Raw genomic sequence first — 24,095 nt, 5'->3', positions numbered from 1 at the left:
CATCTCTGCATTTTAAAAGGTATGCTAAGTCTTCGAGGCAACTTTCTTCCCATGTACACACCACAGAAAGGGTAATATTTGCACATGGCACATATAATCTGGACTATAGTGGGATAATTGTTCTTTTGGAGCATGACAGATGGCCAAAAATGAACACTGCTCCGAGATTCAAAAACATTCTCTATTTTTCTTAGACCAGTAAATCACAAGCTTAGCAGGGAGACATTAATCACTGGTATAGTAGAAGCACAGCTGCAAGATGCCAGCACACTGTTAATAGAAGTATTGACTCCATTTGTATTTTATTTATGCTATATCCATACCAATGTGCATGCTTCCATATGTGCTTTACTATTACACGCAGCCATAAAGTAAACAAGAGAAATCTGTAGACAGCCAGATATTCTTCAGAAACCCACTGGTAAATACTAGCAGCACAAACTCCTGGTAAATAATAGCAGCACAATGTGACAGAATATGAGCAGAAAATCTGGCAGCCATCAATGCAGGATGATCTCTCCCTCCCCTGATCTCAGATTTGTCTAGTGGGAAAACTTAGACTGGATGGATGCATACACTGTGCCAGGACCAGCCTGCTTCTGTTTGTATTACCCTGTGAAGTACTGTATAACTAAGCATCAGCTATGAGGGTATAGTTGTCCCAGCCTTTTTCTGCGGGAGTCATGTTCAGAGTGGTATAGGAGCATTGGCTACAAGCTGATAGAATCTAAGGCCAAAAGTTTCTTATGGCACATAAAATCTACCTTAGTTTATGGAAAGACTTTCCTATTCAGAGTCTTATACTGACTGGGACACTAGGTTGTTTCTGCCTCTTGCAACATCCTTCTTTTAGCTGGTAGAGCCTGTCACAGAGCCCTTGTTCCATCCCTTAACTCCCCTTAGCTCACAGTTCAGCTGGTGAGGACTGAAGGGCCAATGGAGGACTCTTCACTAATTCCCTGGTGCTGAAGCTGAGTATTTTGGCTCTCTACCCAAATCCAGTACTAATGCACTGTCCCAGGAAATTCTGCTGGGCTCTCAAAGGGGAGCTCAGGGTTTCCTCTCAGGTGTCAGGCATATCTATACTGTTACTTTGCATAGAAGTGGATTGTCTCCTTCTCCTATTAGGCAACAGAAACAGAAAATGGGAGCTGCCATAACAGGACTTGGCAACAAGGTAACAGGCAAACAAAGGATAACAAATATTAGGAGACAAAGTTAGAGTAAACCTCACTCACAAAGGTCTAATACACCTGTTTCCAGACCTTCCTCACAGCTTCCAGACTAGCAAATCAGCACAGTAATCTTTCCTGCATGATACTCAGACCTGTTAGTCCATATCTGTAGCAGTTCACACAAACAGAGCGAACAAGAGGCTGCTGCAAATGCATCCCCTCAATGTATGACCGCACAGCTCTCATGGTGGAGGCTGAAGCACATCACAAGGTGGCCCTTGTTGTGGCAGGGTCTGTTCCCCAGAATTCCCGAGGTTTGGTGCCCAGGTTAACACATCTGACTGGAGGCAAGAGAGGCAGCTGGCATGACTCAGAACCACAAAAGAGGGTCAGAGATCCCAGCACAGAAAGGTGAGCTGTACAGCTGTCTTGTCACATGGCTGCTATGCAAAGTGTAAAGCACTCCTTTATTTTACTAAATGTCTGATTATTAACATTATGATTTATGAATAAACACCTGTGTTCTATAAACAAAGGCCCCCAAATATATGGGCTTCATTTGGATAAAGGAATGTGAGAAACTTGGCTGTTCCTCAGGAGAAGGGGAAGGGAGAAATAAAGGAGGGAAATGAAGAAAGTGGTCAAATTTTTTTTATGGGCTTGTTCATGGAACGTTTATATCAACTTTCAGATTCAAACAAACATGGCTGAAACAACCATTTTTAATCCACTTTTGGATGGAACTCACTGTGACCTTGTGACTGCATGAACCAAACTGGAAATCTGCAGAAACTCAGGCTCACAGAGACAGCTTTCCAGACATGTAATTCAATCCAAAATTTTAGGTTGTGTCACGAGTGCTTGACAGCTGTTTAGACATCATCAAGGCAGAAGGCACGATGAGGGAAAATTCTCTTTTTAATGGCTTATAAAGTGGCAATGCTTCCTACCCCCTGATCTTTCACCTCTTCAGGGTATTGGAACTGTATTTGTTACCCAGATATACTGCTGGGCTGGAAAGTTAACAGCTGCTTCCAGCCACACAAGGAATGCGCATGGAAAATACCTCTTACCCCTGATGTTGCTCCACGGAACTCATTCAGCTTCTTCATGAGCTGCAGGCAGTGTTCATAGTCATTTCCCACATCACCTACATTAATCATGACTTCCTGGTGAAATAAGCAGCAGACAGGCAAACATTCAGGCTAAGAGTACAAGAACACAGTACGTCCCAATGCTTATGCTGATGCGATAAGTTCTGTGATGTGTCTGTAAATCAGTGACCTACAGCTTCTGAAGTAGTCTCTTTGATATTTAGATAATGATGACACTGAGTCCCAGCTCTCTCTCCAGTCTATTACTGATGATGGAAGCAACCTCTGAATGAAAACTTAGTTGATCAAGTGGCTCTACTTTCATTCTTACAAAGAGAAACTTTCAGATTTGATACACAATGAGAGTGAGCGCCAGTTGCCAAATGCTTCAAGTCTCTTCCATTCTAGTCTGCTTTCATTTCTTTCTTGACAGAGACCCACGAGAACACCACCAATAATCACAACCTCTTTAGGTGCGCATTTTATGTAATAACATGTGGTAATACTGTCCAACTGACTCTGGCACAGAAACACTCCATAAAATTTTTAGAATTTGTTGAATCATTCCTTCCATATTGTTTGTAGAACATGTCATGATTCTGCCAGGCAAAAGCCACTAAGAAAGTATCCTGGAAGATGACACATTTATCAGAAGATCACTGCTAAACAGCAAGCCTCTAGTATGCTGCTCAGGTTAAATACTAGAATCCATTTACCTTCTCCCTGATCCAGGCTTCCACCTGGTCCACCTTCTGGAGAAATTCCAGGAAGTCCCGGCTGTCCTCCAGCATCTTTCCACGAGCAGCAACAGCTCTCTTCAACTTCTCCCAACACTCCTGAAGCATGCGAACTCGACGACGGATCTCTCCTGATTTTGGGTGACCTTTTGATACCAGGGCTTCTCCTTTCTTCAAATTTAGGAGAAGAAATTAGAAATGAAGGTTGCTACTAATTCTTAATGTGAATACCAAGTTACATGACCTTTGTAGGTCATCTCTCACTTTCCTAACTTGGACTGCACAATAAATTACAAATATAAATTCTTACTGCCCAAATGATACAGCTCAACTGGAAAGCTTTTACATCTGGAGGGAATCAAGAACACTAGGATTTGAATATTTCCCCGGCAAGAATGACATTCATGGAGTAGAAGCACCAAGAGAGGTATTACAGATGATTGCACCCTTCAGCCATATGATTCACCCAGTTTCAACAAGAATGTTCACAAATTGGGCGTGAAATCCTGTTTACCTTTTGTAGCAGTAATCACCCCAGGCAAGGAACAAGTCAGTGGTATCTTCCTATTTGGGCAATAAGGAAAGATGGAAGTTCCCCAGATAGAGCAATTAACAAATCTCTCTCTTGTAAATTAACAGCATTACATTTCCATGGCATGGCAACTGGGTTCTTGTCACACAAGTAGGATAATTGATATAGGAGTGGTGAAGAATCTACCCTTCCTTTTCATTTCATCTATCTGTCCTTTGGATAACCAGCAACGATCTGTAAAAACACTAGCAAAGTGAGGGACTTACCTTATTAACAGCTGTGATGATTTCTTCATTTGCTAGAATCTCTGCCTCAAAGACCTGATGTTTCTGCAGCAGCTTCATTTTGTCGTGCAGATTGCTAGGGTCTTGTATGGAAGGATCCTCTAGCTTCTGCATGCGCTCACTGATCCAGTCTTCTGCCTGCAGCAGTGTGAGGCATCAGAGTTAGCAGGACAACTACAGCTGTCCTGTGGCCTCCTCCCAAGACACATCATTGTTCTATGCAAGTGTCTAATGCCTGGGCTAGGTAGGTTGAGCTGGGACCTGAAAGTGGTTCTCTAGTTTCTGAACTATTCTACTTGCTAAGAAATAAAAGCAGATAGGAATGAAAGTATTTTTTAGCTGACCACAAGAATAATGAGAAACTCCTTGAATACCCCAAATTTTATCACAAGCCATAAAGAGCTTATATGATCTTCTAGATTAGATACAGAGAATCCTTGAGCAGATATGTAGCCTTGACATGGTGGACATATTTAAAACAAGATTATGACAGCTGAGCCTTGGATTTAGGGCTCTGAGTTTCATCTCCTATCTCTGTCATTGACCTACCTGTAAACTGGATTAAGATTCTTAAGAATTCTGTGTCTCACCTATAAAACAGCACTAACATTTCCTGATCTCAACAATGTTGTGAGACCTAAATGGAAGATGCAAAGCAAATAAAGCCTTACTGATGGGACCAAGCACTAGTCAGATTATTTGAAAGAAAATAGAACTCTATTGGCTTTTACACTTCATAAAATTCAAAATGGGCTAGTCAGGAACACCAGATTCAGACAAGCAGGTGAATCATGAGGACTATCAAAGCAAGGGTTATGTGTTTCTCTTAGGAAATTGTTTTTTAAGGGATTTAAATCTATGCAGAATAAATTGGACAATACTATAGTGAGTTTTACACAATTTTCTTTGAAGTCTGCTGAACTTTAGCCCTTAGCACTGAAGGAAATATTTTCTATCCATCAAAACATTGAGAATTGAACACCTGACAAATGTTGTAACTGATCCTGTTGTCCTCAGACCACTGAAGTAACCTAATGTTTTGACAACACAAGAACAGCAGATTGAAGCCAGCTTTATCAGTTTCAAAGCATCTTGGCTGTCCTTGTGGAACTAAGCTACACAAGACTTGACAACTGGAGGATTTTCTCAGTTAATTAATGATTTGAAGTGTTGTTTCAGCTGCTGAAATTCTATAAACAATAATAAAAATAGCTTTCACTAGTAGCGTGCTCTCCAGAAACTGTTCCCCTCCAAAGCACAGTTAGAAACTCAAAAAGGAGCCTCATGTCAAGGTTGCCCAGGACAGCACACTGTCATCTGCTGTTTTCATTTCTGACACCCTCCTCACAACATAGGGCTTTCTCCCATTACCCAGCCACACATTAAAGTTTTAACGTCACTTAACTGACTTCTCATTTGAATGGGAGAGGCTCATCCATACAGTTAGGATGAGAAACAAATGAATCTCCTGAATATAGCCACTTAAGGGCAATTTCTCTCCTACTTTTTAATAATAAGCAATGGCTTAATGAAAGACTGAACCAAGCCATTTAAAAAAAACCACCACAACCACATCTGCACTCTTAGTGGCTTGGTTTATTTTAGGCTTACTTAGGATGGCTCTAGAGAGTGAGAGATCCTTCTCCTGGCCCCATGTCCACATTCAGATGTGAAGCAAGGCTGATCTGTTGTCCCAAGATCTTTCTGTGGAAAGACTTACGGTTGTCTGGACAGGCATTTTCACTTTATCAAAGACAACAGCAAGACTAGTGTTATGCTCAGTGTAGGCACGTGGGAACAGTCTTATTTCTATGAGACTCATAAAATATGTGGGCACTATCAATTTAGAAACCTACATTTTCAAAATATCAGTTACTACTGTAACCTCAAGTACACAAACTCTTTGTAAAATACACTGATCCTTAATACAGAAATATTTAAAACATATAAAGGCATGTGCGAGTCCCAGACATATAGAGATAACAACTAATTATCTCTCTCACTCTGCTGAGATAAATAAGTAAATGTCTTTTCATTCTCTTGTATAGAGTGTGAAAGGGAAAGGAAGTTAAATGCCACTAAAACAATGAGCAAGTTTCAAAGTCAGTGTTAAAACTCAGACCCAGCTTTAAAAGTCAAAACTTTCAACTTTATGAACTTTCCTTGGCAATAACTTAAATAAATACACTTATTTCTAGGTAGCAACCTGCTCATTTGCCTTCCATGTTAACATTGAGGTACAGACTTTGTGACAATAGGATAGTCTCTCTCACTTCTTTGGAACTAGAAAAGCGCCCTATTTCTACTGTAGGAGAGTGTGTCCTATTTTAGGAGCTGCATGTGATCTCTTGAGTTAGTCATTGCAGGTTTTGTGCAGAAAAAACCAAAGTCCTATGCTCTGAAAAGGGTACAAACTGCAGCAGCTACCCTTCTAGGCAGACCATATGATGTTGAGCTCTCCATCCTCTCATCAGTAATTACAGACTGTGTTGTCTTTGTACTAACGTGTGTAGCAATCTGTGTAATTGCTTCTAGAGAATAATTAGGAGACTTTTAATGATGACAGTGATCACTATTTTCTGCTGACACAAAAAATTCTGTTTAATCAATAGAAATGACTTAAGATGATTGCAGGAGGGAGAGTTTTCAGGGGAATGGGACCTGAGCTATGGGTCTTGTTCTCCTAATAAGTAAGAATAAGCAATGACGTCATTGATTTCACAGCTAAACTCAAAACTCATCTCTGCAATTTAACTTCCCTTTGGGGACTATTCTCATATATGAACTCCTACACACCCAGAACATCATTAAAATCAAATTAAACATTCCATTCTACCCAACAAAGAGGAAGAGAGATATTACTATAAGTTTGGGGTTTTTTTTCCTTTTTTAATTCCTTGGTGGCATTCACATTCTACAGCAGTAGGCAATGAATTTAGATTGGTGAGGTAAATGAGCAGGTAGTTTGAGAGCAAAAACTCCCTATAGAACTCCTGGCTGAATTTATGTGGAGAAAGTGGATGAGAAAAGGGAAATGTTCCTCACTATACAGGGCCAGATCCTCTGCTATAAGTGTGTAATTCAAGAATGAAGGGGGAGCCCAGCCGAAGCACTGATTTGAAATTACAGAGTGGTGGGAGGAAATGCAGAAGTATTCCTACCTAATGGGTTGATTGTATCTCTAGGAGGGCATTGACAGTTTCTCTACCAGAGAGGATGTTGGCAGTTATGTGACCTTTCCATCAACACTACATTGCTCTTTTGAAAATATTAGCCCTGTACAATGCACTGTCCACTCCATCCACTCCCCTCTGCTAGTCCACAAGGTGGACTGGCCATTACTGGTGGTTTTTAAAAAAACAGCATACAGCTCTGGCTTTTTAGTGTAGCCAAAGAAGAGGGTATTTAAATGTCTGACTATTGTGGTGGTGGTAAGTTCCAAATATATTGTGCTGTAAATGGAATTTTAGCAGCCATTTATTCCTTAGATTACTCTTTTTCTAAACCCAAAATAATCTGGTTGTCATCAGCAGCTGTGTTACAGGCATTCATTCTCCTTTGGTGACAATCATAATTTGACCTGTTTCAGGACGTGTGTCTTTTTTCATGGGCTGGGAGGTGACAAGGACCTGCAGTTTTTCTTTAAACCATGGAGGATAATCCATGGGATGCAGCAGCAGAAGGGGTGCATGCCAGACCAGCAAGAGTGTTTGCAAATGTCCCTCTGGGCCTGTGTGCTGTTGTTTATGCTAGCACACTGGATGCTAGGACATTTTTCAGTCACACATGTTGTGCTGCCCTTTGAAAGACTGACCTAGTATGTCTTTCTAACAGTAGTGCCAGGAGCAGAGCTACTCAGTTACAGGATTAAGGCCAGAACAGGAGACAGAGACAAACACATTCTGCAGAGAGCAGTCTACAGTAGCTGAAGAGCTATTCTAGGTTACAGTGCTGTTTTGAAGGCCTTCAGTGAACACCCACTAGTAAAGCTTGGCACCCTTGCCATAATGCTTTCCACTTTATATTCACCCTGATTTGAAATATCTTTTTTTTCCCCGCCAAAGGAAAAATAAGGTGGTAGTTGGCAGTTTTCCTTTTATTAGTTTTTATTTCAGCAGAGCTCCTGATGTGTAAGGCAGCTGTAATGGGCACAATGCCACAATGATGGCATAGTGACAGCGATGGCATTGGAGCACCCCTTTGCATGAGTGTGGCAGGAGTTGCCATACCAGAGTAGATTATCATTCCACCTAATCTCTGGCAGAGGCAAGCACTTCATCCAACAGAGGTAGGCAGCTCCTCTGCCTTCCACCCCTGTCCTAGTCTAAAACCCTCTTACCTCTTCCAAGTTCTGGTAGAAAAGTGCCAGAAGAAGGGTGGTCTGCAACTTCTCTCTTCTACTCTGGGATAGATCCTTGATCTGCTGCTTCCTCTCCCGAATGGCATTCAGTTTTTGCTGGATCTTTAGCCCTTCCAGTCCACCAACCTTTTCTAGCCTGCTTGCCTGTTCTTCAAGAGACATCATCTGTGGAGGCAACAAATCTGAAATCACTTCTATGCTTCCAAGTGGTATGAAATAAACAAAACCCAGGCTCCTTTCCATACCTAAAAGATTCTCCTTTTTTCTGGAATGAACCAAGAATAGCAGGGACAAGTTAACCAGCATTCCCCCCACCCTCTCCCTATACTGTGTTACATCTATGACATCCTTGTCATTGGTCTTTGTAGTGCACCCTGGTTACTTAAATGAATTAAAGCTGTAGCTCCAGGAGTCCCTATACCACTGATCATCCAGTGCAAGGAATCATGGAGCAAGCCTGACACCCATGAGTGCTCAGGTTTTATTGCTTTGTGGAAATCAGGTGTTGGAAGGTAGGTCTCAACATGAGCAGTCAGTCTGGCAGGGAGCTGGCATGGGTTCTGGGAGCTCATTCCTTCTGGGGAACCCAGGCACAGCCCCAGGTTTGAATTTAGCCCTAGTCTGGATGAATTACAGCAGTGGCCACCAGCCAGGCAGATTCCTTTACATGCAGGTGAGCAATTCAGCATCTGTTCCAAAGATGCAAAGAGGCTAGCCAATTTGGTACAGACATTGTATACCAAATGTATATTTAAATAATTAGACAAGTCATCCCCTCTGACTTACTGTATTTTACTTGCTTTAAAAGACACAGATTCTTTTTCTGAAAAAAGCAGAAACTTCTGATATCCATAACACCCAATATGGCTTGCTTTAAATATTACTTCTGCTAAATCCCACTATTCAACCTACTAAGAAGTTTTCCTGTCTACTGCAAGACAATATAGGCAGGACTTGGGCATGGAGTGTATAACACTTGTTCCCCGCTGCGCTGCCTCTTATTTCACTAAGCTTCCCCATTTTCTCTTTGGTTCAAGCATATCAGGCATATCACAGCTGTCAGCAATTTAATGTGTCGCCATATTAAAATAAATAAATAAATAATCATTCTAGCTCAGGGGTTGGTAGAACATTTGTTGTTGATTTTTGTACCTTCTCATCCTGTGATGCCAGAAGCTTCTCAAAAGCCTCATGTTTCCTTATCAGTTGCTCTACTTCATCTACAGAGCTTCCGAGGTCACTGCTTTTCAAATAAATCTATAAAAAAAAAGTTTAATAGCTCAATGGATCAATTATCACATAAACCCAACTCATAAATGTGAGAAGAGGTATTAACTCTGCAGTTGAGAGTACACTTGAGAGGAAAAAAAAGAAACAGGGGGCAACTGAAACTGGAAATTAAATAGCAGAGCTTCATGGTCTTGAGCAAGAAAAACATTAACAGGCCCAGCTAAGGAAAGTGACCTATCACTGCTTATTGCAATCACTAAGTCACAAGGCTGGCAGTGAATTGCAGAGGTCTAACCCGTCCTTGTAATCCAAAGCAAGATCAACACTGTCATGTCTGACAGATGTCTGTATGATTCCTTCTTAGAAGACTTCCAATAACACAGACTTAGCAGCTTCCCTGGGCAATTTATTTCAGTGCTCCATTACCTTTGCCATTAGCAAGATTGTCCAAATATCTAGCCTGAAAATGCATTGCTAACACTTCACCTCATTACATACTGCCCTTTTCATCACTCTAAAGAGATAATTCACTTTATATTTGCTCAGCCTTGGACGTGTTTGTAGGCTTTTTGCACAGTGGGATTTCTGTCTTCTCTAGGCTAAAACCTAATCTAATCAATTATTCCACAAAGGCTGTGTCTTCTTGACCCTGATTATTCTTATTGCTCTCCTCTGGGTTTTCTCCATTTCCAAAAATTTTTGAAATGGGGTTCCTAATACTTGATGCAATAAGTGGCAATAAGCAATAAGGCTGCCAGAGTGAAGGTAGTGAAGACAGCAGGGAGCTTATATATGCCTTTCAAGCTGTAATCTTCTGCATGTATCTGTGTACAGTGCTTATCTTTTACACAATACCATGAGCTCACGTTCACCTTGCAATCTACTATAAGCTTCCAGGAACTTTTCAGAAGAACTGCGATCAGACCACCTTGTCCCCATCCTGTATTTATGCAGCTGATTATTCCCAAAAAATGTCATAGCTTGCATCTGTACCAAGTGTATTACATCTGTTATTTTTTCAGGCCATGTTTCCAACTTGCCTGCAGTAATTTTATTAACTGTCTGTCCTGTCAGTCTCTGATGCAGAAAGACCTTAGTCTAGAATAACAAATGCAGTTTGAAGGAAGCTGACTTCTGCACTATTCACTTAAACTATTCACTGTGAGGACCTTTTCTAACTAATCAACATACATCTCTAAGGGACCACAGTATTTCTTGATTCTTTTCTGGTGTTAAGAAAACAGACTGCCCAATTACTTCTCTCATGCATTCTGTTACATTCAGTTTTGCCAAATGCAAAAGAATAAACAATGTAGTTATCTTATTATCAACAAAAAAATTCTGCAGGCCAGTAGGAATTTTTTCATTTCCAGTGGATTTAGTTGCCCACAGTTTCTTCCCTTATTCAATGACAAGACAACAGCAGGACAAAAACCCCAGTCAGAGGCTCTGATGGGACGTAATCAAAAATTACCTGTGGACAAGGTTCAGAGTGGAGTGAATATGACTGGACAGACTTTTGGAGTTCAGGCTGCTACAAGGGACTGCATTTATCGGCTGGGACATAGCACTGTGTAATCCATTTTTGTAAGCTCATGGAATCATAATTATTTGGATAAGGATGAGAAATTCCAACCAGTAACTCTACCTGGGTAAAGTGCAATTAGCAGAGATGGATGAAGAATTTGACATCAGTGATATAACGTGAAAGAATTAAGAGGCAGGGAAGAAACAGAATAGAATTAGTGAAACAACACAACTGCTATTAGTTTCAGATGAGGGTCAGTAAAGAACACGGTAAATCTGTGCCTTAAGACCCTAGACATGCACAGGAAGAATAACATCTAGAGAGGTCTCTCTTGCTTTGCAAAACATTGCAGTTCTGTAGCGGTTTACAGGGTTTCTTTTATAGGAGAGAAAAGATACTCTTTGGCAGCTACTTTAGAAAACCAGCCGTGATGTTCATTGTCTGCACAGAAATATTGGATGACTGTTTAATGCCACAGGGCATCTTCTGAAGGAGAGGTTTCCCAGGCATGTGTTATGTACAGAGGGATCCACACCACCTTCTCAGGGTCTGAGTGCACTAACAGGCTCTGGCAGCCCTGCCCGGCCCCTCTGCTCCACCTGGGGGTCCCTCGGAGGCTCAGCCCTGGCCCCAGCCTTGCCTGAGCTGCACTGAGGGGAGGTTTGAGCCCTGCCCTGGTCCTCCTGGGCAGCCCCCAGATTTCAGTCATTACCTCGCTTTGTCACCTTGATCTCCAGCCTGCCGATAGACCTTGCTGCTGCTGCCGCCGCCACTCAGCCCTCTTTGGCAGCTGTGGCTAAGAGGATTGACAGCCAGACTTGGCCTGACTTTCTGGTTCATTTTGGGGGAGTTAATGAAGGGAATATTTTGCACGTACAGAAAAATGCACAGAAGAATATCATGCCTAGGCCAGATGTTCAGACTGCTCTGTACTAATCCATGCCAAGTATCAGAAGAAAGGTGAATAAGCCCCAACACAGTAATCACTGTCAAGAAGAGGGGAAGGCCACTGTACAACAGGCCTAAGTTTTTAATAAGTCTGGCCCATAAATCACCAGGATGCCTAAAGAAATACATTAACATTAATGCCTCTGTATGTTAAATACAACCCCCATCAGAAGGCAGATATTTTGCCATTCAAACTTTAATCCTTTGATCTATCCTACTCATCAAGTGTATGAAATACGACAGATTTTTTTTTTAGAGTGTTTTTGGATTTGGTCAGCTCTTGTAGAGAAAGATGTCCACACATGTGGGCTCCATGTCTGTCTACTGTAATGCTTTGTTAAACCACTTATAATTACCATCCATATTTGCACTGCTGTTACTAACACTAAAATAAAAAGTTATTGGCTGAATCTAACTCACTCCTGTTCGGGGTACACATACAGCCACATGCTGCATCTCTGTTTTGGTGTTTTAAATACTGCTTTTAAAAGCACTGTAGCTTCTCTGTCATATTTTGTGGATTATCTACCAGTTTTGGTCAAAAAAGATTTACCTGAGGAAACAGAAAATTCCCATAATTTTCCACATATCACTCCAGGACCTTTATTTAGTAACCATTAGCAGTGAAACTGCAAACTCTGTGATACTTGAAGAAATGGTTAGACATTAGTTTTCCTGCCCATATATCTGTGGTGGAAGAAAAAAGCAAGGAACATGTACTGGTAAAGATGGTTACTTTCTTTGGAAAAAGAACAGAGACATCTGAGAGCAGGGGTGTAGGATGGTGAGTCATAAGCAGCTGCCACTGGAGTGCTCAGTGCCTTGCTCCCACTGAAAATCACTACACACAAATAACACTAAGCATTCAAAGCCCCATTCCTTCAGCTGTTACAGCAGTGGGAAAAAGTCCTCCTGATTTCTGAAAGCTTTGGACCAGGTCCTCCAAGTAAAAGCCCATGCAAATGCTCTTGGGAAGCCAGGTTTTAATACTGAGAAAGAAAACTGGTGCACAAAAGAAAATTGGTGCAAAAGAAAACTAGCTGCGTACATTGCAGGAGGGGCAACAGCAATACACTTAGAAGAAAGCAGCCCTAGTAACACTAACAGTGCTACTTGGAAAGCTGGTGAGGTAAAAACTTTCCATTCATCTTTTAAACAGAAATCTTATGACAGCAATTGCTAGAATCAGAACCGCAACATTTTTTTCATTTAAGCATTTGTTATACCAATCTGAAAGCAGAATGGAAACTGGCTCTCACACCACAGTGCTGGCCTGTGGCCAATCACATCACTTTCTGGCATATTTTTAGACAGGTCCCCAAACTCCTGCTTCGAATGAGATGTGTTCATTTCAAATACAAAACACTGAATAGCTCTCCTCAGGTAACCTACCAGGGTCTCTCACAGAACACAGCAGGTATAAACTTTCTTTCAAGTCTGTTTCTGTTATGAATCATGGCCCATCATCAGGAATTTAATGCTCAGCCACAAAAAGCACCAAAGACTTGACTACTAGCTATATAATGGCCTTGTTTTTAAGTGAAGACTTGCAAAGACACTTAAAACCACAAAATGGACTTGGCCCTTTTTGAGATTTGAAATGGAGCATATTACAAATAGCCAAGTTATTAACAATGCAAAGCACAGAAATGGAGGTTTTAACCCTGCTTAATCAGAGTTTTTCGCTATTTCTGTGCTCATTGCATAGATTTAGCCACACTGTCATAAGACCTCTTACATACAAGTTAATGCAGAACTAAATGCAAAGTCCAATTTAAAAAAAAATAAATATTCATTTTAAATAAAATAGTACTATACGCACACTTATGTGACAGCACAGGCCAGCTCTAGCTTTTGGAGAAATATTGAATGAAACATTTTAGTCATTAGGATAACTATGCTTTCTGGATGCCACAACTTCACTTTCATACACACTGGAAGCTGACACAGCCCCAAAAGAAATTTGTCTTCCAAGAAGCGTCATTCTTATTTCTCTAAAACAAAAACTTTTTAAAGTATTTGTGAGGATCCACCCCCTTCTTCTGCTTCTGCTTTTCACAGTATAACAAGCTTCACAGATTTTGCCCCTCACTGCCTGCCCTGGGCTTGCTGCTGAGATTGCTGGAACTCCACTGAAAATCTTTCAGCTCAAAGCATGTACTAAAAGCCAGAATTACTCCCAATTTTAAATGCCTTCACTTAAAGCATGTAATCAAGTCCAAACTCTCTGCCCATATAGATAACAACAAGGTTTGATTTGACTTACTTCTGATAAAATTAAACACAAAAAAAGAATTAATGAAAAAAATGTTTAAATTTGTTTTAGCGAAGTAAATTAATGTGCTTAATACCATGACTATATATGTTTCACAAATATGTCGTACCATGCTTCACTTCAGTAGAAGTCATAACAAGGTATCATACTATAACCGTAAGTGGAATAAAACACACTGAAGATGATTATAAAAACAAAACAGAACAAAACAAAACAAAAACATACACCTTTTCTATCATAGCGACATCACTGTATTATTGGCTTCTGACCTCACGATCTAGATGCAAAATTCTGATGTTAAATGTATTTAAAATTTCCTTCTCCCCTCCCACTGCATGCTGTCTCATCAGCATAAGAACATAATTACCTGACATTGAAAATGTATATGGGAAAAACACAGAGAGAAGTCAGTGTTTGTTTTCCCGTAACTGCTACAATCCCTTCCTCCCACCTATCCCTCCTCCTTCAAAATTCACAAGCTCAACCCCTATCCTGTAAGTAGTAGGTGTTAGACCAGAATCCTATGCCCATACAACATCATCATTAAAATATTTACTTATGAAACGTTCGACTGAAGGCAGACTAAATTCCCTTAAAATCCCCAGAGTTTCACTGCTAGAAACTTTGCTGGGATATCCAAATTTGAATGCTATGGAGACTAAATTCCCTTCACTTCCCTCAGGAAAGGGTGGTACCTCTCTTTTTCTAAGGGTGGGGATAAAAGTGATTTCTTCCTACACACTTAAATATTTTGTGTTTTGAAAACAAGTATTACTTTGAAAAGTTACAAAACCAGGAATTAACTATTTAGAAATATAGCATAATCTGACAAGAAAATGAAAACAGTGAAACAGAAAAAACTAAGAAAAAGTACACTGAGGATTTGTCCCAGACCAATTAGCAGAGAAGAAAACCAGTTCTTGGCTCTGAAGTATTGAACCTTCAAAGTGCTGAGCACTATGACCCAATTATGCAAAATCTGTAAGAAACATGCAGAGCATTGAGCATGTCATGTTGACAATAGTACTCTAATGGTTAAAATGAAACATTTGTTAAGTGCTCAATCAGATCAGAGTGCTCAGCTTCATTTAGGATGGATCAAGCTGTAGCTGCAGCCTCGGTGACAGCAGAACACAAGTAGCTTTCTGATTGTCCCATAAGTCATCTGTAGGGAGTGGCAACATAGCATGAAGCATACAAAAAGAAATCCATATGGCTTGATTAACACAACTTAAAACTTCTGTTCGCAAATGTTCCTAGAATGGAATGGAAATCTTCACTACTCTCCTCCCAGATCCAAAGGATGCAATGTTGACAGCGATAGATGGACACCATGCACCCTCTGTGTCTCTGTGAGTTGAAGATGTAGTGTGAGCTGGTATGTTTGTCAAAAGGTTGTCAGGGCATACACTTTTTAGAGTGCGTGTTTCCTGGGGAGGTCTCAAACCAGGTCTTGCCCAATGGCTAGAAAGCAATCCTGAGCAGCAAACTGGATTCACTGACAAAGAGAGGCCAGCCCCAATCTCCACAGGGTGAAAGGGTGGACCAGCTATATCTGAATCATGTGTTTTGATAAAGATTGTTGGACTTGGGCTTCTTCTAAATTCTCTTACCACCTGGATAGGCATAGCAGTCCAAGGGGTGGCAAGTATCAGGGTGATTTTGGAAACCTTGTGGTGAGCAGGTGTTAGACCATCACATGGAGTCTTCCTAAACTCTGGCCTAGATGAAGGGTGGTTCTGAAAGACAATCAGCTCTGGATTTAAATCCTTGCTCGTGACCTCATTCCCTCTAGCTGAATTTCCTCTTCCAGTCAGCACAGCTGGTGACAGCCATATATCTCTGGAGACAGTCTGCTGGGGAAGGCCAGGATACTTAGAGGAAGTCACATGAAATCTTGTGATTTCAAGGCCTGGAGACCCACCTGAAGGGAAGCCTTGTTTTGGTTTCTGGGATCCTGTTGGAAGACCAGCCGAAGTTTCAGGCACCTTCTCTAACTGTGGCATAAGCAGACTTGAATGAGCATGACTGCTTCCATGGGAATCTGCTCGGAGAGGCTTTATCGTCAAGCTGCAAGTTGAAATGTAAAGCTTCATTGAAGCATGGAGATCTGGCATTTGGACATTGCACTGGCTACAGCCTTGTTGGGGTGGTGGAGAATCACAAGGTTCCAGGGATGCATGCAGATTTTTGCTGCAGACTGTAGAAACAGCTGGAATAGCAGACAGATCAACATCTAGGCGTGACGTCCAGCTTGGTGGAGCTTTGCAGGAAAGGACATCAGAAGGCAAAGATATGGCAAGCTTCAAGGGATTGCTTTTTTCAGAAGAAATACGATGAACACTTTTTTCTCTTTCTGGATTTTGCCTGTAAGATGCGGATGTTGACCAAGTGCCAGAACCCTCATATCCATGGCCCCGAGGGTCCCTGGGAGGACTGGAACACTTGGATGTCTCATCAGCATTGACACAGTGACTAGTGCTCCCAAAACCTTTCCTCTGGTCTGTGTGTGCCAGGATGACATCTAGCCTTGAACAGTAAGCTCCAGAAGACACACTGCTTGGTGGTGAGCTGGCAGTTCCTGGAGGAAGCTCTGCAACTGATTGACCAGTGGGAGGATGCCATGCTGATGCTGGCATCTTTTGAAAAGGCCTGTCCCGCACAGCAGATTCAAAAGGAGGAGGTGGGGTCATTCTGCTGGAAGACAGCATCACTTCCACAGTGGAGACATAGGTTTCAGATGAAAATTTGCAGCGATGGTCCCTGCATGACATTCTGAAGCTTAGTCCTAAACGATGCAAAAACCAAAGCCACAGAAGCTTGCCTTTCTCCTGTTTTTAAAACCAACTCCTAATCCTTTTTCCTTTGGCACTGGAAATTTCCATTCTTCCTCTGAAGCAAAGGAATGAGAGATGAATAGACATTCTCCAGGAAAAAATTCATAAACTAAAAAAATCCACATTCAAAATAAAAATGCACAGCTCTTCTAATACTGCTACCACCGCCTGTCACGTCCGCAAAGTGATATGAGTGTGGGATGGGCAGGAAGATAAATTACGGAGCATGAGGCTCTGCTCCCTGAGCGTTCTGACAGTGAGACTGCAGACAGAGTAGGAGGGAGCCAAAAACGCCTGCCAGAGACAGCCTGCAAATTCGTTGTTACTTCATCTGTGAAAAAAAGGAAAGCAGCTAACCTGAGCAATGCATCTGCTGCTGTGAAAAGGTTAGAACGGAGAAGAGCGTACTGGACACTGCTTCTGCTCAAAGCAAAAAGGATTTTTTTTCTTCTTTCTCTTTTTCAGCGGTTGCTTGTCTGTACTCCCAATGGTAAGATCTCAGTTCACAGGTCTTAGAAGACTTTCCTACAACAGTTCCATGCAGTGGCACAACTGAATTCATAATAAAAAAAAAGGTAAAAAGATAGATGGTTGCCTAATTTTCTCCACATGTGCTCTATTTTCTTTAGCATAGAACAATCCTAGACTAAATTCTGCAGAAATCCTTCGAAAGTTTAAGTAACTTGGATGTAATATAAGATGCTGGCATAAAGTCAAACCTGTCACACTGGCAGAGACAGCAAATGAGAGCGCAGTTCTCAGTAGTAGTTCTTAGTTTAAAACACTGTGTTGCCTTCTTCCTTCCCCTGCTCCTTGCTGCTAGGGTAGAGACTTGGTCTAAGGCATATGAAGTACTGGGAAAATAGGATCCAAAAATTATGGAGTGGCAGAAGCAGCTTTCTTACACACATATTTTGCAGATGTGCAAAGTGAAATGCACATGACTGAGTTTTGCTTCAAACACAAAAGTCAGGAGAAACACAAAGGGTGGAGAGATTGCTTATATTTGTTTGCCTGATAGGAATCCTTTTTGAATGTGTGTTTGCTTTTGTCCTTTCTGAAAGCAGCAAATTACAAAATCCCCATTGGGAAAGTGGTTTGAGAGTCTTCAATTGATGCCTTGGCTGAAGACTTTTTGAAAATGCGTTTGAAAGGACTGCTTTCCTACTGTCCTGCCTGTCTCCCTAGGGAGCAGAGTCTGTGTCACTATGCAGCCACATTTTAACTCCATGTAGTAGTAACAGAGCTCCATCCAAAAGGAATAGATTCATCTTCCAATTTTTCGTCAAATGCAGAGAAGTAAAATCCAAATAGTGACTAACAAATCTCAGTTAACTGTCCAATAGTATATACTGATTCATAAGGCAGATGGTGGCAGCTGCAAAAGACAGCTTTGCAGTTCTTGCTATTTATCCCTCATTTGTATGGGAGTCCTGTGGCACAGGAATAACCCGTTTGAAGAATGATCCCACTTAGAGATGAGAGAACAAAAGCAATGGGGGGTATTCTGGGAATACAGGAATTCCAGCTGTAGAGGAATCAAAACAATGTTGCCATGTCTATTCAGGGCCAGGCTGATGCACCGTATATTAAGGAAGGGCTAGAATTCAGTAAAAAAGTAAATTCCTTCCTGTTCTTCCGTGAATGGCAGCAAATGAGCCTCTTCTTGAAATGGTTTGTTTTCTTTAGTAATATCATCCCATAAATTCTTCAAAGATACAGCTTATTTCATATGTAAACACCTATAGTCTCTGTCTTCTCAGCAGCATAATAGCCTGAACCTGCATCACTCTTTATTTATACTCACTATGGACTGACATTACTCACGACTTTGAGGCGATTGCTGACATTGCCAGGCCTCAGATCAGTAAAACTGACTTAAAGACAGCAAAATATGATTTAAAATGAGCAGGTAGCAGTGGAATTTGTAAAGTACAGCTGAGATGTGCTTTCACCAATACCCTTTAGCTCTAAGGCTAGCTGATGTTCCTGGGTAGCTGCCTTTTCTCCGTGGTACTTGTGCTCAGTGACAGCTTAAAACCAAGATGACAACAATGGACAACACAGGAATGAGTCATTATGATGGAGGAAAGCTAGTAATTCCTGAAACCAAAGCTGTTCACAGTATTGTCCTCATTAGTACATCCAGAGTAGTGAGAATGCTCACAGCTCCTGAATGCTCACAGCTCATTGAGGGTCTGTTTGTTTGCATCCTTGGATATGAACAAATTCAGCATCTCTTCTTCCCACCTAACAGCACTTAAACATTTCCTGGATTAAATCTGAGCACTAATCCATAACAGTCTCTTCTAGGCATTGTGGTAACCTGGTGATGGTAGGGACTGTGTCAGTGAAGGAGGAGACATATAGCTGACTGTGATATCCAGATTACAGATTTAGAAATCCATGGCGTTCTGTAATTTCCCTGGTATATTGCAGGTAGATACTTGGTCACTGACTGTAATATCAAAGGTATTTGTCTACACGATCACACCACTTGACCTACTTTTCTATTTTATAACAGTAACTCTGTGAGCATGCAGCTGTAATTCTTATATGCACAGACCTCTCACAAAAGGAACAGTTCTTCAATTAGTAATCTTCTAAGGATTAAATATAAGCAAAAATGAGAAACAAGAAGTTTATGAATCTTCTTTCCACAGCTAGAGTGTTCTTTTCAACCTGAGTGTTCTTTAAAAAAAAAAAAAACCACAAACAAACAAAAAACCAAATGCAGAGGGTGGTAGAGGGAACATAAGAGCACGTGATGACTGTAGCTCCCTCATTCCCTGTACTGGCATGGATGAGACCAACTCCTTATTTTCTTGTCATTCTCCCTGACTGTAAAATGTCATCTGTGCGATGGGGTGGTGGGAGGGACAGCTGAGTGTCCACACTTTACTGTTCCACCTTCTGAACACTTAGTCACAGTGAGAACAACTAAGTACCAGGCTCCTTGGAAATGCATAGAGAAAATACTACAAGAAAAAGATTCTGATAATAGAATCTTTCCCTTCATAGCCCTCAAGGTCACAGTCTTCATGCTCAGGCTTTGCTTTGGCTGAAGAAACTTGTGGTAGGAGGCAGGTACTGTGACTGATCCTACCAAGAGAATTTAGCCAGTCTGTGATGAACACCCACCCCTTTTGTGGCAGTCTACCTCACAGCATATGGCAATGCTAAATTCATCTGAATAAAGAATTATAAGAAGTGCAGTTTACCTGTACAGAATGTGCTGGGGGAATACCAAAAATGCCAGGTGCAACCCCTTTCATGTAAGAGTAATATAGTCTTTTGCAACCAGGACTCATGACTGAGGGGCAAGAAGAAACTCTCACCCATAGTAACTTCCTACGCATTTACCTCTGAGGTATATACAGCAAAGCCGATGCCTTAGTCACAGTGCCTCTGCATGTTGGCTGATCTGCATTTCATGAAAAGAGAAAGAATACAGTGGCCAAAATTTTGTACAGAGATTATATGTTCCCTGATGATGCTAACTCGTTCAGGAGCTTAGCAATGAGGTATCACTGCTTGGTAGGGAATTGAGATAGATATAATGCAAATTGTGCCATTTGCTAGTTAAGCAACAAACAAAAAAAATAATGGGCAGAACTATATAATATTTTACTCCAGAAACCTGAACCTAGGTGAAACTCTTTCAGTTTCATGTTTCGGCACAAACTCAGAATGCAGGCCATACTTGCCAAGGGTGCCAGTTGTAGGGAATTATGAAGATATGGATTTCCTTCAGGGAATGACTAGCAGAAGGCTTTGAGCCCATGTATCCCAAAGGGTTAAGTATCACTGCATGGCACAGCTCAGGGTCAGTCCAAAAAAAAGATTTAGTGCCGATGGCAAAGCACTGGCAGAAAACAGAGCTCAGCACAAACCGAGACCCATTATATTATGCTGCCAGTGGTCCCGGAGAATGAAGAATTATTTTTCCTTAATAAGAAATCACCCAGGGGTACAACAACCTTCAGCTTCATTTCAACTCTTCAGTTTTGCAACCTTCAACACATTAATGTGGTTTGCATGCCAAGTATCAGCACAGTTACAGCAAGCTATCAATCCATGAATTTGCACAGAGTGACTAGAAAAGACATCTAAATTCTGCACTCAGTTTTGTAATAGCAAATGTCAAACCTCAAGCTGGAACCGTTTTAAATAGTTCCATGAATCAGGAAAGTGCAAGAAAGACAAAAGATAATTTAATATTGGTGAAAAAAAAAAAAATCTATTTCAAGAACTGCAACAGGATGATAATAAGAACATCCTTCTGTCTCTTTGCATTAACTGTATCAGCCCTCTTTTCATGAGAGGCTTTTTTCACTAACTCATCTTTCTCTACTGCATCAAACAGAAACTAATATTCCTTACAATCAAATTCCTTCATAGTTGTTCTCCACACTGCTATCAACTCCCTTGCAGAACTGAGAAGTCAAAATTCCTTTAGCTGGATTAACTCACACTGCCAACATCCATTTTCCACTAGCTGAATTTCCCCAGCACTAACCCTTAGCCTGGGGTGAGGTTTCCAGCAACACCTGCAAAGTAATCTCCCTGTCCTCTTTCAAACCCTCTTTACAATTTCCCTTCTCTCTGGAGCCTATAAAACAATTTGCCAGTGGTTAAACAGTTGGTATGCTGACATCTGCTTGTAAAGCAGATTAATACTGGACTGTTGTCTCCCTCTTCTGTTGTGACTTTCATCTGTTAGCTCTTGTGTTTATTTGCAATGAATGATCTTTCAGGCAAGGATCAACTTTTTGTTTCTGGTTCCTCACCTAAGCCCCATAAGAAAGGGGAGTCTTGTACATTGCTACAGTCTCTAAGTGATACCACAGTGCAAACAATAACAATAAAGTGTCTTGTCTATACGTAGACCGAAGGATTTTAAGTTGTAGGTGAACAGTAGTGCCCGTTTTAGTTTGGAAGAGTTCAAACTCTCAAAGAGTTTAACTGCTTATTTCACGTTTATAATTCACTAACCTCCTGTGAGTTCAGGAGCATGTCCAGGTGATCCCAATCCTTGTAGAACATTTGTTCTTGGTGTGTTTTCTCCAGCCACTCCTTCTTCTGTTTCCATTCATTGTATACATTTTCCTTCTCTTCCAACAGAGCCTGTAGCTTCTGCTGAATCTGAACACAATTTCCAATGAAAAACTCAAGTTGATCTATATAGCCCATGGACCAGGGTAAGGTGGGAGGAGGAAGGATTAAGTGGAGTAGTGGATAAGCACTTTAAATTGCAACAAAATTATCAAACAGAAAAAAGTAGAACAAATTCTAGCATTTATTTTTGGGCAGATAGATAATCAGAAGTGCCTCATTTCAGGAATGGAGGAGTGCTTCTTACAGCATATAGAGCAGTCCAAGCCAAGAGCAAAGGTAGGTAACTGTTCTCAAGTGTACCTTCTAGAACCAAATCCTAATTCTCCATTATCTTTAGTCATAAAAGAGTAATTATAGCACTTCAAATTGGGATAGGACAGATGCTTAAATAAGTTATTAACATAGCATATTCTCCTAATCAGTGAATACATGCCTCAATGTTAGACTTCATGTAATTTCTGCTTCCAAACTTTGTACACCCACAGGCCTTCTATAAATGATTTTTTCCTACATTTTTCTACAGGCCAAGGACTTTACAATCAGGGACATTTCTAGTTACTATAGTAATACATTGCAATATTCAACAAATTTTCAGGAAATAGCTTGGTCAGACAGGAGAGTAATTTGCATGAACTCTGCAGTTTTCTGAAGGTATTCAAGAAACATGTTAATGAATTGTCAGGGAGAAGTAAACTAGTAGGTACTGGAAAAGAAATAATGCTGTGAGAATTTTAGAAGCTATTTGTCTTGAGTAAACTGACATTTTGATTTCCATCTTTCATTTCCAGGAGTTAAATATACCAGCTTAATTCATTACTACAGAAAATGTTTCGATTCATCTTTAAACTCTCTCATATGTTTGAGTGTTTTCATTCTTTGGTTGACAGGTTTTTGTCCAGTCTGGTCTGGTATGGATACAGTACTGTAACTTGAAGCATAGTACTTGTGTGAAAAAACAGTTTGGGAAGTGGGTAGAATTATCTCCATTGCTCAGAACATAGTGAACTTCTTGAATAAGCCCCATCTTGCTGCAGTGGGCCCTCGGGAGATGCCAGCACTCATCTACTGCTGAAATAAGAAATGGAACAGATATTTTTGTGCCCAAACTAGGTCATACACTGAGGCAAATGTAGGTCATGCATATGGATAATGGGTGAGTGTACACAGGCATTTGTATGCTTACAGCCTGATATAGTATAGAATGATAGTTACAATGGTGTTAGGCAGCTGAATGTGTGTGACAACTCAAATGAGTTTCAGTTACCTCTTTTGATCCTATTTCCTCATCTTGTAAGAGTGACTGTCCTAGCTGTACAACATGACTGTATTTCTCTTCTCGTGCTTCAATCTCTGCCAGTAGCTGTTGATGCTGAGTAAGTCTCAGGCTGCTAGTAGATATGTCCCGAATAGTCTCCTTGGCTCTCATTTCCCTTATGATTTCTGCTGTCCATAAGAAATAGTCCCACACCTGGAACCCAAGAAAATGTGAAAGTTGAGGTTAGAGCTCAAGCTTGGGTTATCAGGCAGGAAAATCATAGGCTGACTGTTCAACTTTAAATGAATAATAGGTAATAAAATCACAGATAAAAAAGAAAAAATTTCATTAGGGCTTAGAGTACTTCTATGAATTTTAACAAGGGTGGATAACATTACTGCAGGAATTTCTACATACTCTGTTAAATCATACATGTTTTGTAATATCATAATCATAATCAAACTGTGTCATATCACATCAATAACAACATGATATCATTTAACTGCCTTTTAGTCCATCATTCCTTAAGTGTTTTCTGGTGTTACTCCTTCACAGAGGATGAAACTATATCATTCTACTTTTCTGTGACCTAGCTTTGGCTAATACAAGTCCATTCAAAACTTATGTTGTACACATATTCTAAAATGACAGTGAGAATTTTCAGGTGAAAACCAAATGCACTCACTCTAATAGAGGTGGAAAAAGTTAAATTGCAGGTCAGA

At 40.8% G+C, this 24,095-nt stretch overlaps 1 protein-coding gene across 1 annotated transcript in view; it reads right to left on the bottom strand.

The window, feature by feature from the left end:
• The window catches only part of SPTBN5 (spectrin beta, non-erythrocytic 5), a 98,762-nt gene that overhangs the window by 34,277 nt on the left and 40,390 nt on the right, over window positions 1-24,095 (bottom strand). Inside the window, exons 32-38 of the mRNA XM_049825339.1 lie at window positions 23,383-23,586; window positions 21,996-22,145; window positions 9,335-9,439; window positions 8,162-8,347; window positions 3,805-3,960; window positions 2,986-3,177; window positions 2,249-2,344 (exon numbers count right to left, since the gene is read on the bottom strand). Coding sequence (XP_049681296.1) covers window positions 2,249-2,344; window positions 2,986-3,177; window positions 3,805-3,960; window positions 8,162-8,347; window positions 9,335-9,439; window positions 21,996-22,145; window positions 23,383-23,586 — 1,089 coding nt within the window. The remainder of the gene's footprint in view (window positions 1-2,248; window positions 2,345-2,985; window positions 3,178-3,804; window positions 3,961-8,161; window positions 8,348-9,334; window positions 9,440-21,995; window positions 22,146-23,382; window positions 23,587-24,095) is intronic.

The sequence above is a fragment of the Accipiter gentilis genome, chromosome 22 (genome assembly GCF_929443795.1).
Source record: "Accipiter gentilis chromosome 22, bAccGen1.1, whole genome shotgun sequence".
NCBI classification, from domain to species: domain Eukaryota; kingdom Metazoa; phylum Chordata; class Aves; order Accipitriformes; family Accipitridae; genus Astur; species Astur gentilis.
The sequence above is the reverse complement of the archived record's forward strand: the minus strand, read 5'-3'. Positions and strand labels throughout refer to the sequence as shown.